Source organism: Thamnophis sirtalis, unplaced genomic scaffold (genome assembly GCF_051295495.1).
Source record: "Thamnophis sirtalis isolate CommonGarterSnake01/CBP01778 unplaced genomic scaffold, rThaSir2_p1.2 scaffold_1, whole genome shotgun sequence".
Classification (NCBI taxonomy): domain Eukaryota; kingdom Metazoa; phylum Chordata; class Lepidosauria; order Squamata; family Natricidae; genus Thamnophis; species Thamnophis sirtalis.
Genome location: NW_028261381.1, coordinates 15,644,266 through 15,660,630, shown reverse-complemented (window position 1 = coordinate 15,660,630; position 16,365 = coordinate 15,644,266). Strand labels below are relative to the sequence as shown.

Sequence of the window (16,365 nt, the reverse complement as noted above, 5' to 3'; positions counted from 1 at the left end):
TATAGAGAGCTCAAAAGCTTGCATGCTGTTCTAACAAAGGCATGCCTAATGGGGGGGGGGGGGGAAATCTCTGAAGGCTTTGCTGTTTCATTCCAGGGTAACATTTTTTTGTTGTTTAATTTTGGCAGCCAGATTAATTGAGGTAACCTGGTCAATATTTTCTACCTAACTTTCGACATGACGCCTCTAAACATAGGGATTCTCTGGTGATTATTGTAGAAACCTTGTATTGTGACGTGACCTGTCAAAACCGCGGAGGACAAAATCGCGCTCGACGAAAGCGCGCATTTGACGTCATCACAGCGCGACGAAAAAAATTAAAAATTGAAATAAAAATAAAATTAAAGCAAGCCGATTCACATAAAGGTAAGGGTTAGGTTTAGGGTTAGGGTTAGGTTAAGGGTTAGGGTTAGGTTTAGAGCGTTAGGGTTACGTTTAGCGTTAGGTTAAGGGTTAGCGTTAGGTTTAGCATTAGGTTAAGGGTTACGTTCAGGGTTAGATTTAGGGTTAGGTTAAGGGTTAGGTTTAGGGTTAGGTTTGGGGGGGTTAGGGTAAGGTTTTTGCTTTATTTTTACATTTTTCGATCACAGCGCGATGTTTTCGTCGCGCTGTGATGACGTCAAATGTGCGCTTTCGTCGAGCGCGATTTTGTCCTCCGCGGTTTTGTGGTGGAACCGTATTGTGAAAGGGTTTAAAACAGTGTTTCTCAACCTTGGTAACTTGAAGATGTCTGGACTTCAACTCCCAGAATTCCCCAGCCAGCGAATGCTGGCTGGGGAATTCTGGGAGTTGAAGTCCAGACATCTTCAAGTTGCCAAGGTTGAGAAACACTGGTTTAAAACAAACCAAAAAGCACGAAGCAATCCTTTGGTTAAAAGCTGTAAAGACCAGCAACCCCATTGTGGGGGGAATGGGGCCATATCTATATATTGTATATCACCCGGACTTAACATTTCTATGAGATGGCAGCGTATAAACAAACAAACAGATAAAATATCTAGCCCTTGAATGCACTTTGTTTGGCCTCAGAAATTGTGTTTCCAAATCAAAAGAGTAGAATTCCTTATTATTTGCAGCAGGAAATGGAAAAAGAGAAATGTATAAATGACCACATAAGTTAGCCAAACCTTTAAAGACCTTTAAAAAAATCATTGAAAAATCCATAAAACTATGGAAAATGATGGCTGGACATTTCTGCCTCCATCCAGTAGTGAAGTGACATCATGTTGGTTGCTATAGCATTTAACATTGAGTACTGTAGTTTGCCCCCTAACTATTAAATAGCTAACTGCTTCTGATTGTTTCTTGTTTTATTTATCAAACTAGTTTTACTGCTAACTACCCAAGAACTCCAGGCAGCATAACTACAATATATGTAAAACATTTAGAAATATGAGTATCTGATGATCTGGAATGTTATATAATTAAATAAGTATTTATTTATGAAAATCCTTGTTTCATTTTTCTGAAACACATTTATTTGAAATGGCTTACAAAGCATCACAGTGCATCATTAAATTGTTTAAAATACAACTGCAACTGTATAATAAACCTAGCGAGAGCATTATTATGGTATAATACCTCATTAAAGTCAATTAAGGCTATATTCCTCTTTGGGGTGAATCTCAATTACTATATTCAAGATTATAAACCAGTAATGGATTCTACCCTAATCTCAACACTATTAAATACTGTGGGTTTATCTTCTCAGTAGGTTTTCATCGGTTTACGTTATAAAATTATGGATACAGGTAGTCCTCGACTTGTAACACTTGGTATAGTGACAACAGCATTGGAAACGTGACTTATGACCATTTTTCACGTGACCATTGCAACATCCCCATGGTCATGTGTTCAAAATTCAGATGTTTGGCAACTCTTTCATATTTATGATGGTTGCAGTGTCCCAAGACTGTGTGAACGACTTTCTGACTAGCTAAGTCAATGCGGAAGCCAGATTCACTTAACAACAATGTTACTAACTTAACAACTGCAGTGATTCGCTTACCAAGTGTGACAAGAAAGTTCGTAAAATGGGCTTAATTTTCTTAAGAAACATCTTACTTACCAACAGAAATTTTGAGTTCAATGGTTGTAAGTCAAGGGCTACCTGTATATTTATCTTTTTTCCAATACTAACATTCTTTGGATAGTCTACTATTTACTTACCGTATGTATTTTTACTCCTTATAAAAAATAAAGATTATAGCATAGATTGGAATTTATTTATCTTGAGTGCTTTTAAGATGCTTTAATTATGTCACCATTGCAATTGTAGCATTCTTGTTAGATGTGCATTAGGAAAATTACTTTTTGTGTATTTTAATGCTCTTATACTGACCATTGAATACATCGTTATACCTTATTTGTTTCCTACCCAAACTTTATCTTTGGTTCTGTTCAAACAACAGTTCCTGCTGTTGTAATCCTGTTTTCACATATCTGTAATTCAATGAACTTTCACATGAATGAACAATATATAGGGTTGTACTCTTAGCAGAGTGGATTTGATTTAAATCGAGTCAATTTAAATCATGATTTAAATCACTAGTGAAAAGGTTTGATTTAAATCAACTCAATTTAAATCATAATTTTTAAAGAGCAACTGTCATCTCTGTCCCGTAGCAGCTCCTCCCCTGACCCACTGTTGACTCACTGACAGTCCCATTCACTTTAATGGGATGGCTGGTGATGCGGCAGTGACACAACAAGGTGAGGGAGACATGACGGGTAGCAGGTGAGTGGATGCCCGCTAACAGACAGTGCCATGATGGATCTGAAATGATAGGAGCTCTTTAAATGTAAGGATTCATTCTTGCTGATAGTTAGAGTGTTTAATATTAGTATTTGCAAACAAAATGAAGGTTTCCTCTTTAGAGTGCATATTATCTCAGCTTGCAGAGCTGGGATTCATTGAATGAGTTTATCAAAAAATGTAAGTATTGCAGAATATACAGCCTCACGCTACATAACTAAGCTCCATTTCATGCTGAATAAACTAAATTATTAATGTATTTTAAATAGAAAACTATTTACTCCAATAGCATTTTATTAAAATAAATATGATAAAAAAATTTAAAAATCCAATTTAAATTTTAAAAATCCAATTTTTTTTACAAAAAATATCAATTTTTATCCACACTGTCTCTTAGAAAAGACCAAGATATTTCCATTTCATTTAATTGATTCATAAACTTGATTTAATGTCTGCTTATTCTATAAATTACAGTAAATCTGACTTAATTCTGTTTGATGTCAGTAACAATTTTGGCAAGTTTAAGGATTGGGGTTTGGGTCTTGTTCTGGTTCCTTTGTCTATTCTAGTATGACGACTAATACAAATTTTCCCACTGTGTAAATTTGTATTTGTGTTCAAAGGAAAAGTCCAGATCTTCTTTTAGCATTTTTTTGAGTAAGATAAAGATAATATGATTTTTTTTTATTCTGAGGTTGATTTATATTTTAAGAGACCTTGCTGTTTTATTATTTCACATTATTTTACACCCACTTTTATATAATATTACATGTATTTCAGGGGACATCTTTTTAAGGGATTAGTATTAATAATACCTGCACTTAATGGTCCATGATTTCATTGGAAAATATGGGACTGTATATACAGTTTTGATCATAAGTTTACATTACAGGATAATTTTAGTTTTGAAACAGCTAGTGTAGAGGCACTATTGAGTCAGTAAAATGGAAACAAAACGATATGGAACGCTAAACTTCTCACATTATGTCTCCAAGAAAGTTTTCTGCTGGGGAGGGTGGGTGGATACACCTTCACATTGTTTGCCCCCATCATTGCTTTCAAAGAGGCACCTCACCTGGCATTTCCCCCTAAACCCAATGTATAAGAGAAATAAGATTTCTGAAATCTGGGCTGCCAGACTGGCAGTTGAAATGGTTTAACAGCAAAACATTAATTTTATATAGCACCATTTCTTCGACCTATAATGTCAAGAGATGCAACAAATGAAATCAGAGATAAATAAAATTAAACCTTTAAAAAAAAAAAGATAAATGTAACAACTCATTTTCTCTTTAAATACGAAAACGCAAGCGGTAATTGTTAAGAGAAAGAAATAGAGCTGCCTCATAAAGCTCTTAGTAAAATATTTTAAATTCTTTTGCAACTAATTTAAATACAATTTATTTTAATAGTCTTCCTTTAGTAATGGAGTCAACCTGTTAGCATAAAACTGAAGTTCTCAATAGTGCATGTTTTAAAATATACCATAAAGCTCCCCCCCCCCACTTTTTTTTAAATTCTTGGTGACTGCATGATCAAGTCCCTGCAATTTTTTGGGGAAGATTTCAGAAGCGATTTGCCCTTTCCTCTTTCTAGGGCTAAAAGAGAGTAACTGGCCCAAAGTGGGCCACTTGGCTGATGTTTAAAACAGGACTAGAACTTACATTTTCCTGGTTTCTAGCCTGAAGTCTTAACCTCTACACCATACTCAATCATGACATAAAGTATGCATGAACATATTGTAAAACAATGCAACAAAACTTAAGATTAATAAAGAGGAAAGCTCATAAAGCAACTTGTACCATAACAGCTCTGAAGAAATTCCATGAAACAATTTTCCAGGGCCTAACAGTGAAAGGAATTTAATGGAATTCTGCAAAATCTTAGTTGTTTGGGTATTAACCTCCTGGAACCCCCATCCCGTATTAGCATAGACCTTCATAGACATGAAAGTTATTGCAAACACAAAGGATCTTTTTTCTGGAAACTTCATTTAAGTGTTGTGTGGGAAGTGCTTATTTGGAGCCATTCTCATGATGTGCACTTCTGTTTTAATGTTGTCCAAACAGGATTTTATTTACATTAAAATTCCTTTTAGGTTTTAGTCCTCTAAAGTGTCAGAGTTCTGTGTAATAAATTTAATCCTACTTGTAGTTTGTTTACATAGTTATAGGACTGTTAACTGTGCAGCTTTAAATGTTATCTAATAAATTTGATTTGAACTGGGCTTTAGTTGCATGGAATAGAATATACTAGGACAGTGTTTCTCAACCTTGGCTACTCGAAGATGTCTGGACTCCAACTCCCAGAATTCCCCAGCCAGCATTCCCCAGCCAGTACTAGGAACTTATGTAAATAATTGCTGAAGCATTCTCAGTTCTTTTACTGTCTTTCAAAAATCCTGGGAAATAGAATTAAGGGAGGAAATGCAGGAAACTTAAGTTAAAATGTACTGATGAGTAAATGCTAGCATAGATTTGTCAAATATAAATAGTGCCATATTAAAATATTTTTTAAAAAAATGTATTTATGGATTATGTAGACCATTCTGGAATATTTTTGGCTTGGCAGATTGCAAATTATGTTGGCTTAGTTTTAATCAACACACATAACCATATTTTTACTAATTTTGTACTGTACCACTATCTTTGCTGTATTAGTGACCCTTTTTTTAACTTTGATGAACCATTCACGATTTTTTTGGAAGACCTCTGTAAATTTGCATAATTGTTTCAGTCTATTGCTGGATTGTATTGCTCCCCTGTATTATTAGAAGATTTCATTTTAACTGTATTGTTTAGATTAATTATGCTCCAGGCACATCAAATACATACTCTTAGAATAGAGTATTCTCTATTCTAGAGAATATAATTCTATAATTATTTTTAATAGTAAAAATCTCTTTTTAGGTATATACCCCCTGGATCCTGAGGCCAGGAGGGGAAGACTTGTTCAAATAACTAAAAGCCATTTGAAAAGACTAGGATCTATTAAAACATAGGACAGTTTTTACATGCCCAAGTCAAGCAACTTATAGTAGCAAAAAGAGTTTTTGAAAGATGGCCAGAGAGTAATACTAGATAAGTTGAAAATTCAGTAGGCGAACTACTTATTCATGTTTAACATCTGGAGTTGAGATTTCAAAGAGCAGGATTGGCATTGGATTACTGAGAGTAGTTATAGTGTTAAATTTTACATCGTTTTTGGATTCTCTTCAACACGGTTTATGCAGTGGAATTGACTGGTGAATTTTGTCTTGCGGTTCACTCCTACAGTAACATCAAAGCTTTGTTGTCTGAAGCATCACAGCCACTGCTCATTGCTTTATGATAACAACATGGTTGTTTGGTTTGAAAGAAGTCCTTTAGTTATGAAATACTTGGCAGTAGCCCAAGCACTAAGTTTCATTTACTTTTACTTGCTCTGGGCATTTTCCTTTCCTCCTTCTTCTTCTTGTGCCATATCTGTCAACAGATGTTGGCGATCATGTTGCCGATCCTTGGCTTTTAGCCTGTGTTGATTAATTAGTGAAAATTACAGAAGGATGAGAATAATATTACTAAAACAAGATGTGTACTTGTAGCCTCGGTTCTTTCCAGCATTAGGAATTTCCAGTGTTGATGTTGCTTAAAAATTATGGGACAATAGGTAGGCTAGGAAAAGTTAAGTATCTGAAACGTGGTCATAATCTCCAGCCATTCATCATACTGAACATTTAGGATGGCTCTGAAGCTCATTAAATCAGTTCACTGTTTTAAGAAAGAAACATAATAGCAAGGGCTAGTCCATCCTATAAGTCTTAACTATCACCCTGCAAAAGATTGCTTTGACTGAAAATTGAATTGAATTGAATTGAATTTATTATATTTCTATGCCGCCCTTTTCCCCAAAGGGGACTCAGGGTGGCTCACAACCCAAGTCAAAGGGGGGGGGGTACAAATAAGGGGGGGAAAACCATGAACAAAACAATACCACAATTTAAAAACACACAACAACCATACCATTCGAGGGGGGACAAAAGCTCATTAGCCCCAGGCCTGTCGGAACAGCCAGGTTTTATGGGCTTTGCGGAAGGTCTGGAGGGTGGTGAAGGTTCGAATCTCCACGGGGAGCTCGTTCCAGAGGGCCGGAGCAGCCACAGAGAAGGCCCTCCTCCGGGTGGTCGCCAGTCGGCATTGGCCAGTGATTGGAATTCGGAGGAGGCCTAATCTGTGGGATCTAATCGGTCTTTTGGAGGTAATTGGCAGCAGGCGGTCTCTCAAGTACCCAGGTCCAATACCATGAAGGGGTTTATAAGTGACGACTAAATTGCAATTTAAATCCACTGTGCTCTTTTATTTTTAATGGCCAAGATGAGTTATACTGTACCACTGAAATAAATAATAGAAGCAAATGTGGTTAAGGATTTTATTTATGCAATTATTGGATTTATACAGCTGCCCATCTCAAATTCATGACTCTTATCTCCCTTTAGTTCTTGCTGAAGTTTTGTAACACCCTCTTCCCACATTTAGTCAGCATTTCATAACGCCAGACAACATGCAGTCTGTACTATGATCGTCCCACTCTCAACTGACACAATCACATTCCTGAAATACATGGGAGATACTTCTAAACATACGAAGTTCACCAGGAAATTATCCCTTTTCATATCTGACTGAATAACCAATCATACTTATCAACTTTTTAGCTTTTCTTTCCTTTTCTTTTTAAGGAATTGCTTTATCTTCTTTAGGTACTCATAATATTCCCTCAGTGATACCAGCAAGTTTTCAACCAAGACATTTAAAAAATGCAGTAATCAAGATTTAAGATAAGGCAGCACTCCAAAGAAGCAAGATGCACATATGGTTGAAATTCTTTTGGTAGTTGCACACATAGAGGCTGGGTTTTCAGTTTTTTAAATTCAGCAATTTTTAGGACACTGTTTCTTAAAGAATGGTTCTATAGTCCTAGAGATCTCCCAAGACACTCTCATTCCTCAAAATCAAAATTATTTTGCAGCTATGTTGAGAAATAATGCAATATTAAAAGCCTCTCAAGCAGTAGTGAGAAATGGTAGCACCATTAGTTTTAATTTATAATATGAAAAATATAATGCATAAGGTCTTTGGGTTTCTCCATAATTTTTAGCAGTAGACAGTAGTCCTGAGAGAAAAACATTTAAGAAACACTAATTTAGATATCATTATTCCACGTTCACAGAAGCAGCCGCTTAGATTTTCAAAAACTCTTTAAAATTTATTCTAAGATAGTGAGAAATAAACATATTTAAAATCTCCTCTGTGTTCCTAAGAGATGGATAAACACGTCTTAAAGTAAAATATACTAAAGAAAAAAAAATAGTACTAATTAGCATTTGGTCGCAGCACAGATGTGGATACCATTTTCAAGAACAGTAACAAGTGATATCAGTGAAATATATTTCTTTCTCAGATGTTTGAGAAAAGGAAAGGAAAAAATCCTCATTGTGGTTGGATATATTGCCTTCTTATATTGATATAGGCCACAATCTCTTAATTTATTCTGCAGCATCAGCATGCACCTGTCCAACATTAAGAGTCCTTTAGTCTGCAACCCAAATGCTGGAGGTGTGGTTCTCTCGATGCTACATATTTCCATATATGGTGGACTTGCCAAAAGGTTAAGGCATTTTGGATAAAAATATGGTGGATTATGCAAAATATCTTTAAAAGAAGGATAAAGTTTACTCCTCAGTTATTTTTGCTCGGTATAAGTACTGACTTTACAGTGGTAGAGACTAACTTGATGCTGTACTTAATAATGGCAGCAAGACTGTTGGTGGCGCAATACTGGAAGAAGGAAGACCTGCCTACAACTCAAGAATGGACATTGAAAGTTACAAATTTAGCCGAGATGGCTAAAATATCGGCATATCTTAAAGATCACTCAAATGAGAGATATAAACAAGACTGGAAAAAATGGATTGACTATATACAAAATAAATACGGGACTAAGAAATTCCAGATAGCATATGCTTAAGATCAGGAATGATTTAAATTGTTTAAAGTTAGCTGAGCAAGAAGAAGCTAAGATCAATGTAGAGATGTTACTAATTTTTTTTATTTCTTTTTTCTCAATATATTTTAGACTGTGTTTGTTAAAAATCTATACCGTGTACGGGTTCTGGGAAGTCGGGGGGGGGGGAAGGAGGTGGGGGGGGAGGGGGAGAGGGGCAAGGGAGGGATATATATTAGGTTAGATACGATGTGTTAGATCTTAATGTAATGTGACTTCACATGTATACTGTTCTTCTTTAATTTTTCTTTAAAAATAGGATAAGCCAAGTATATTGATGTATAGTGGAAATCCACCAAGGGGAGGAGGAGTAGGAAAGAAGAAAGGTGGGCAGAGAGGGATGGGAGAGAGGGTGGGGGGGGGAAGGTGAGGAGGAAGGGGGAGTGGATGTGGAGAGAGGAGTGGTAGAGGGGGAGGGGAAGTAGGGTAGAGGGGGATGATGGAGGGAAGATAGAAAGTTGGAGGGTGGTGGAAGAAAGAGGTGTATGGAGAGTGGAAGAGGTATATTGGGTTTCTATTTTCTGGGGCATTGTTGACAAGAGGAACTGATGCAATTATTGTTTAATGCTGTATGGTGTTGGTTATGCACAGCATACATGTGAGTGTATGAAAATGAAAATCAAAATAAAAAACATTATTTCAAAAAGAAAAAAAAGAGTCCTTTAGTCTGGCAAGATTCCTGTTTATGGGCAAGCAGCAATAAAGAAACTCATTTGAGAAAATCACCACCTCATTTTTGGTTCCTTGAGCTTGACTGACACTATGAGTTTTAGTTTTACCTTAGACACAGGCAAGCTGGGTGATCTTTAGGCAGTCATTCTCTTTCAGCCTTAGGAAGAAGGAATATGTCCCGGCAGTCACCAGAAGTCAAAATTGATTTGAAGGCACACGTTCCTTTTTTTAAAAAAGAATCTATTTTAATTATAACATGATCTCAAACGAAATATTAGAAACAAAATATTAAAATTATATATGAGTTAATGGCTGGAATGTTTCTATGAAATATTGTGCACAATAACATTGTGAATTAAGGAAAATATACCTGATGTTTTACAATATATGAGAGGGGAAACACCAGATAAGCTTTGGTGCATAAAGAGCATAGTTTAAGCTAATAGTTGCCAGTATTTTATTTTTGTTTGCGTTTAAGTGTTAATTTTCTGGGAGAAGACTCTAGACAACTTTAATATGTCGCATTCAATAAAATTTAGTTCTCATGAGGCTACAAAACTACTTAAGATAATACCAGTTGCTTACTCAAATATGGCTCATGGAAGTATTTTGTTTTTCCAAATGACCTAACAATCAGGTAAAATTCTCCTTGGTGCCTCTTTTCTTTCACAGTCTTGCAGTTTGAAATTTTCAAATTGCTTTCATCAGGAACATGGAGCCAATTTGAGCTGCTAATATTTCCTAGCTAGCCTGGCTAGTACAAAGACTTCTGGGAATTAATGTCCATTTGTTTGGAAGGCATATATGTATTGAATAAGTCACAAGTGAGCCAAATGTTACATTAGAAAGATCAATCACTTAGGGATTTTAAGATAACATGTATTTAGTGGTGGGATTCAAATTTTTTTACTACCGGTTCTGTGGGCATGGCTTGGTGGGTGTGGCGTGGCTTGGTGGGCGTGGCAGGGAAAGGATGCTGTAAAATCTCCATTCCCTCCCCATTCCAGGGGAAGGTTCCTGCAAAATCCCCATTTCCTCCCGATCAGCTGAGACTCAGGAGGCAGAGAATAGATGGGGGTGGGGCCAGTCAGAGGTGGTATTTTTTTCCCAATATATTTTTTATTATTTTTACAATTAAAACAATGTGGTACCACGAAGTCAAAGTGACCATACATTCACATTATATACAGCTAGCCTCAACCATTGACAATTAGCCTACTTAATACATTATCAATCCTTCTGTCCAATCACAATATATGCAGTTTGTTCCAGTCTTGTTACCTTGTCTTACACCAGTCATAAAATCTGTTCCAGACTTCAAAATATTCTGATTCCCCTTTATTTTTAAGTTCAAGAGTGAGCCTATCTGCTTCCGCACAGGCCAACACTTTTCTGATTATATCTAGCTCTGATGGTGTATTTTCTTTTTTCCAATATTGTGCATAAGTTATGCACCCCGCAGTTAGTACATGTATAATTAAATAAAGCGTATCTTTCTTAAACCCCTCCGGTATTATACCTAGGAGAAAAATTTCCAGTTTAAACAAGATTTGGTCTCCTACCATTTGTTCTAACCATGATTGGATCATTTTCCAATAATTTTTTGCCTCGTTGCACGTCCAGCCCATATGATAAAAAGTGCCTAGTGTTTTTTTACACTTCCAACAATTTGGGGCCAGATTTTTAAACGTTTTGGAGAGCCGCTATCAGTTCCCCAGAACTGGTCAGAACCTGCTGAATACCACCTCTGATGTAAGAGGGGCTTTATAGTATACCTGTTTACTCTCAACATTTAGCATGGGATCAATACATAAAGCAATTAGTTACACAAACCTCCCAGATCCTAGCCTTTACTTATTTACTATGATATCAAGGTTAGCTGCAGTTATTAGGTATTCTAGCATTCCAGTTTAAAGGGCGTGAGCTGCATATGTTTGTTTTTTTTAAGTTGCATGTTGCATCTGAAATGGTTGACAAGTATTCTTTGTCATATGCATTAGGTATTTAAAAACCTACAATTCTCCTTTTTTTGTTCTCTTCTTTTTGGGGGGGGTTGATGTATTTCACAGGTTGGGGGAGACAAAGTATAAATGGCGAGCTTATGTTTTCCAACAACTACTAATTCCTGTTTCTTGATGTGATATTTATGGTGGCATGGAAAGTCTTTTGGAATAAAAATGCAGTTCAGGTATATCCAAAATCCTCAGGACAGAATTGAAGTTAAGAAGAAAAGAAGGAGGCTAAAAGATACAACTGGAGCCTCCTTCCCTGGCCATGAGGGTCCCACTCAAATGAGTATCACAAGTCTTTCCACGAGAAAAATCAAGGAAATAATGATATGTAATTTATCTGAACATTTACTTTAACCTCCGTCAAGCAGCAAAACAGGATACTTAACAAATCTCTATTGGGCTGGGTTTTCAGATGCAGCTGGTGAATCACAATGACATACTAGATCAACTGGAGATGAAGTCATGCAGGCAAGCAGATCTCCTTGTAATGGGGAAAATTGTAGGCAGTCAGAAATGCTAAGTTCTTCTTTACTTCTTATAAAATAACCTTTAGTGTTATGGCCCTTTCATTACATTTGCTTTCCTCCTCTTTTTACTGTTATTATTGCATTTACGTGAGCTACCTACTAGGTCATAACTCAGATTAACCTGCTTCAAGTAAAATGTTCAGATTTCTTACTCATTGTTTTTCCCTGCAGGATGTTTCTTCTTGTGGGTGCTCCAAAGGCCAACACTACTCAACCTGGGATTGTAGAAGGAGGCCAGGTGCTCAAGTGTAACTGGAATACCAATCAAAACTGTCAGCCAATCATATTTGATGCTAGAGGTACTCTTTAATCTTTTAAGATATGTTTTTATCCATTGAGATCTGACTAAATTGCAAAGACGAAAGCGATGTACCACTCATAAAATATTTGGTGCTGATGAGAAACACTTTAAACAAAATTCCTTGTTATGGCTATTTTAAGGCATTGGCATCAAATAATGGCACCTTTGCTGGCTAAAGCCTTTTACGGTATGAGTCACTTTGAAACTGAAGAATCTTGTGGCATATTTTGTTTCAAAAGCCCACAGTGGTTAGATTTTTGTGATAGGCAGCCAAGTGGATGTGGACTGAATCTGAATCTGTTGGGTGGTATCTAGACCAGGCCTGACCATTTTTGCATTCCTCTGATCTAGGGTGTTTTCTGGCAGTCGTTAAAGAATCCTGTAATCCCAGGAGATAGAAATTACTCTTAGAAGAAATAAAAGGAATTTGTGTTATGCAAAGGAACAAGTTTGGGCCTGTGATGAAAAATTACACTGTATATAAGCCAAGTTAAAAGAGATCTCCAAACCCAACTACTTATTATAACACATATGAACTGATGTTGCCTGTCTGCTTGGGCTGAAGTTACTGACAATAAATATATAACGTGTGTAAGCCATGTTCACTAATTGTGCATTGAATATTTAAAGACATGTATAAGATGTTTGCATTCCTTTTGTCTGTATGGGAAATACCAGCATAACCCAGTGCATTGAATTGCCACAATCCTATTTATGATCGAATGTCCTTTGGTTTGCATTAGTTTTCATGTAGTTTACAAACATTAAACATGGACTTTCAGAATAAAAAGAAAGATAATAAACAGAAAACAGACATGATAAAATAATTATGTTTACAATGTCCAAGAGAAAGAGGAAAAGGATTTAGCCCAATTTAGAAACCAAGAATACTTGTACGAAGTGTTACCCCTGAACGTTCAAACCCTACAGTTGGAAGGACCAGTTAGATCACCATGTCCAACACTGCTCAGGGAAGCAATCAGAGAAAAAGTATCCTTAAAAGAGGGCCACGTACAGGGGTGGGTTTCTCGCCCCGTTCCAACCGGTTCGGTTGGAACGAGGCCGGCGGCGTCCTCGCGCACGTGTGTGGCGTCCTCGCGCATGTGTGTGGCATCCTCGCGCACGTGTGTGGCGTCCTCGCGCATGTGTGCGGCGTCCTCGCGCACGTGTGCAGTGTCCTCACGCACGTGTGCGGCATCCTCGTGCACGTGTGCGGCGTGCGCATGCACGGCGCATGCATGCGTACTAGCATCTGTGCGGTGCTCCAGCTGCTCCTGGAGGATCGCGCAGGCGCTGTATGCGTCCTGCGCATGCGTGGAAGCGCAGAATTCATCAAAACCGGGTAAGGAGCGGGCGGGCGCGGGGGGGGGGGCTTCGCCGTTTCCAGAAGTTACTTACTTCCGGGTTCGGCGACCAACCGGTTCTCAGGGACCGCTGCGAACCGGTTGAAACCCACCCCTGGCCACGTAGCTTTTTTTCTGGATGCAGCCAGTTTAAGGTGATGATCCTCTGAATGATTGGTTCTGCTTTTCTTACTGTTAGCAAGATTCTTCTATCAGTCCTTCAGAATCTGACTTCTTGAAATTGTTCCACAGGACATATACTGTATAATGAAATCGCCAAATACTCTTAATCCTTCCTCCCTACTTTATGCTAGGCAGTTTTCAGAGTCCCTCACCACTTAGGAATGGATATGAATAAGAAAAAGACTCATATGGAGTTCAAGAAAAGGTACACGGATGTTTCTGCTCTCTTAAGCCAGACTCCCCCACCCCACCCCTACAAATAAAGATCTGTTTTTACTTGTTTTTGTTCAAAGGATTGCTCTGTTTTGGATACAGTGTTTTCCAAGCCTTCCAACCAAAATATTTGCAACTGGAAAAGGAAGAATTCCTCACCCCTAGATACTGAGTCAGAGAGATTAATGTTTTTAATGCTCAGATCCTTCATAAGTAGAAAAGGGGTGGGTGGGAATGTACTTTTCCTCCATTTCGAGTGCTGATGTTGCTTGTTTGAAAATGAACAGTGCAAATTTGGAGCAAAATGACCTGCTGCAAATGGTTACCAACCAATAGCATCTTTGGATCATAATCTACAAAAAGGTGGGTGTGACATCACAATCAAAGCCTTGTCTTTTTTTGCATGTGTAGCAACACTACCATACCCTCTCTGTTGCAGATTTTGGCGCGCGCGCGCGCACACACACACACACACACACACACACACACACACACACAGTGCCTGGGAGACCCATGTTATAAAGATATATAATATTGCATTGCACTCCTGGTTGGAAAGGAACATAGGTATAACATGATTATGGAATGCTGCAGAAATTAGATTTTAGAAAGCAAATGATTAGAATCCTTATGATGTTAAAATAGTTTTTCTCTGTTTATTGGCTGTGTTAAGCCAATTGTGATTTGATTATAATCTATTCTGTTTGGTGTGATGCTACGCACAGTATATTTATTTATCAAATTCATATAACCCACCATCTCAGAAGCACAATTCTGAGCAGCATACAATAAAACTGGTTTCAATGGGCTAATAAAGCTCAGGATTTAGGAGGCACAACTTAACTTTGAGATCATACTATAGAAGGGCAAGGTCAGAACAAAAACTCCCTTTGCTTAGCATTCACTTTAAAATAAATAAATACATGAACTAACAAAATTATGACTGCCCCCTGTGTATAGAATAAAGTTCTCTTCCTACATGAAAGAGAACAATTCTAGGTGGCCTGCAGCCTTGAGGTCTTTGGTTCTGTAGCTCTTTTCTGCATTCTTACATTCAGCCCATCCTCATGCTGTCTTCTACCTTTTCCAAATCTGTATCTGTCCACATATATTGGAATTGACTATTTGGAAGGCACCTGGTTGGATAAGGTTGCTTTATTTCAGGGTCAGGAAACATTTGAAGGGCCATGTACCTCAATTCAACTTTTGGGTGAAGCAATGATAATACTAGAAGAATAGTGATACTGTTTTTTGGCTTTTGGGGTAGGTTAAAAATTCTTGGAGGTAAGCTACTCCTATTTCCATATAAATCCTCCTAAATTCGGCATCATGATTGAATTTCCCTGATGCAGTTTTGGACCTGGAAGGGACATTTCAAAGATAGAAATAACAGCTACCTGATTCCAAGAAATGACTTTATCCCATTTCCATTGTTGTTGGCCATCTCAACAAAAAATCAGGATGCTGAAAGTTGATCATTTTGCCACTGAATTTCAGTATCATAATCTTGGATGCTGGGTAACCATAAATGGAGTTTTGGAAGGTACTTGTGGCCTGCAGGACAACCCTCTCCTAATGTTTATCCTATGTGGTATTATTCTGTCGAATACAATTTCTGTCGATACCTGCAAGGATGGACTTGTTTGTGCTGCTGAAGCCCAACTGTTGCAGCTTGTTTTAAGACAGCATGTGGAATGGCCTTTACCAATCATGTGGGGATGATTAGTAGGATTTTTTTTATGAGGACAGCCCTTTGTTTTATTTCATTTTGCTTTAAGCTGTTGTGATGTGATACCGTTGTTGGCTGAATTTCCTATGGCTTGCTTAGCTAATGTGTCTAATCTGAGGATTTAGGCTATTTTTAAACAGGCTTGCTGGTTAGAGCACAGTTGTATGTTGCAGTTGTATTGTTGTTCTCATATACCGGCACCTTGATATCTCTTAAATAAGAATAGTATGCTGTTAAAAGGAATAAAATCTCTCCTTATTTTAATATCCTTCCCTTAGGTTTTTGGATTGTCCTTCTTCTACTTCACGTCTATAAGACTAATGCTGGGTTTTTGGTTGAAGCAGCAGTTCTTGCCAGCCTCCTCCCACACTCTGGAGAATATGCATTTATTTTTGAACCCAGGCTCTCGTCACATCTCATGACATAGAAACAGGTCCAGCAGGCCTTTCATCTAGTCTCAACTTATGGAGTTGTCAGACAGTGAGTAATATCCTGACTAGTCAAGATGTAGCTTGTTTTATAGGAGAATGGGAAGAAATTGGTTAGGACTAGGAGTGATATGATAGCAGAGTTCCAATATCTCAGGGGCTG

General features: G+C 37.6%; 1 protein-coding gene across 1 annotated transcript in view; it reads left to right on the top strand.

The window, feature by feature from the left end:
- ITGAV (integrin subunit alpha V) overlaps positions 1-16,365 on the top strand; it is a 76,159-nt gene that overhangs the window by 4,414 nt on the left and 55,380 nt on the right. Inside the window, exon 2 of the mRNA XM_087708090.1 lies at positions 12,177-12,304. Within this exon, the coding sequence (XP_087564216.1) occupies positions 12,177-12,304 (128 nt within the window). The remainder of the gene's footprint in view (positions 1-12,176; positions 12,305-16,365) is intronic.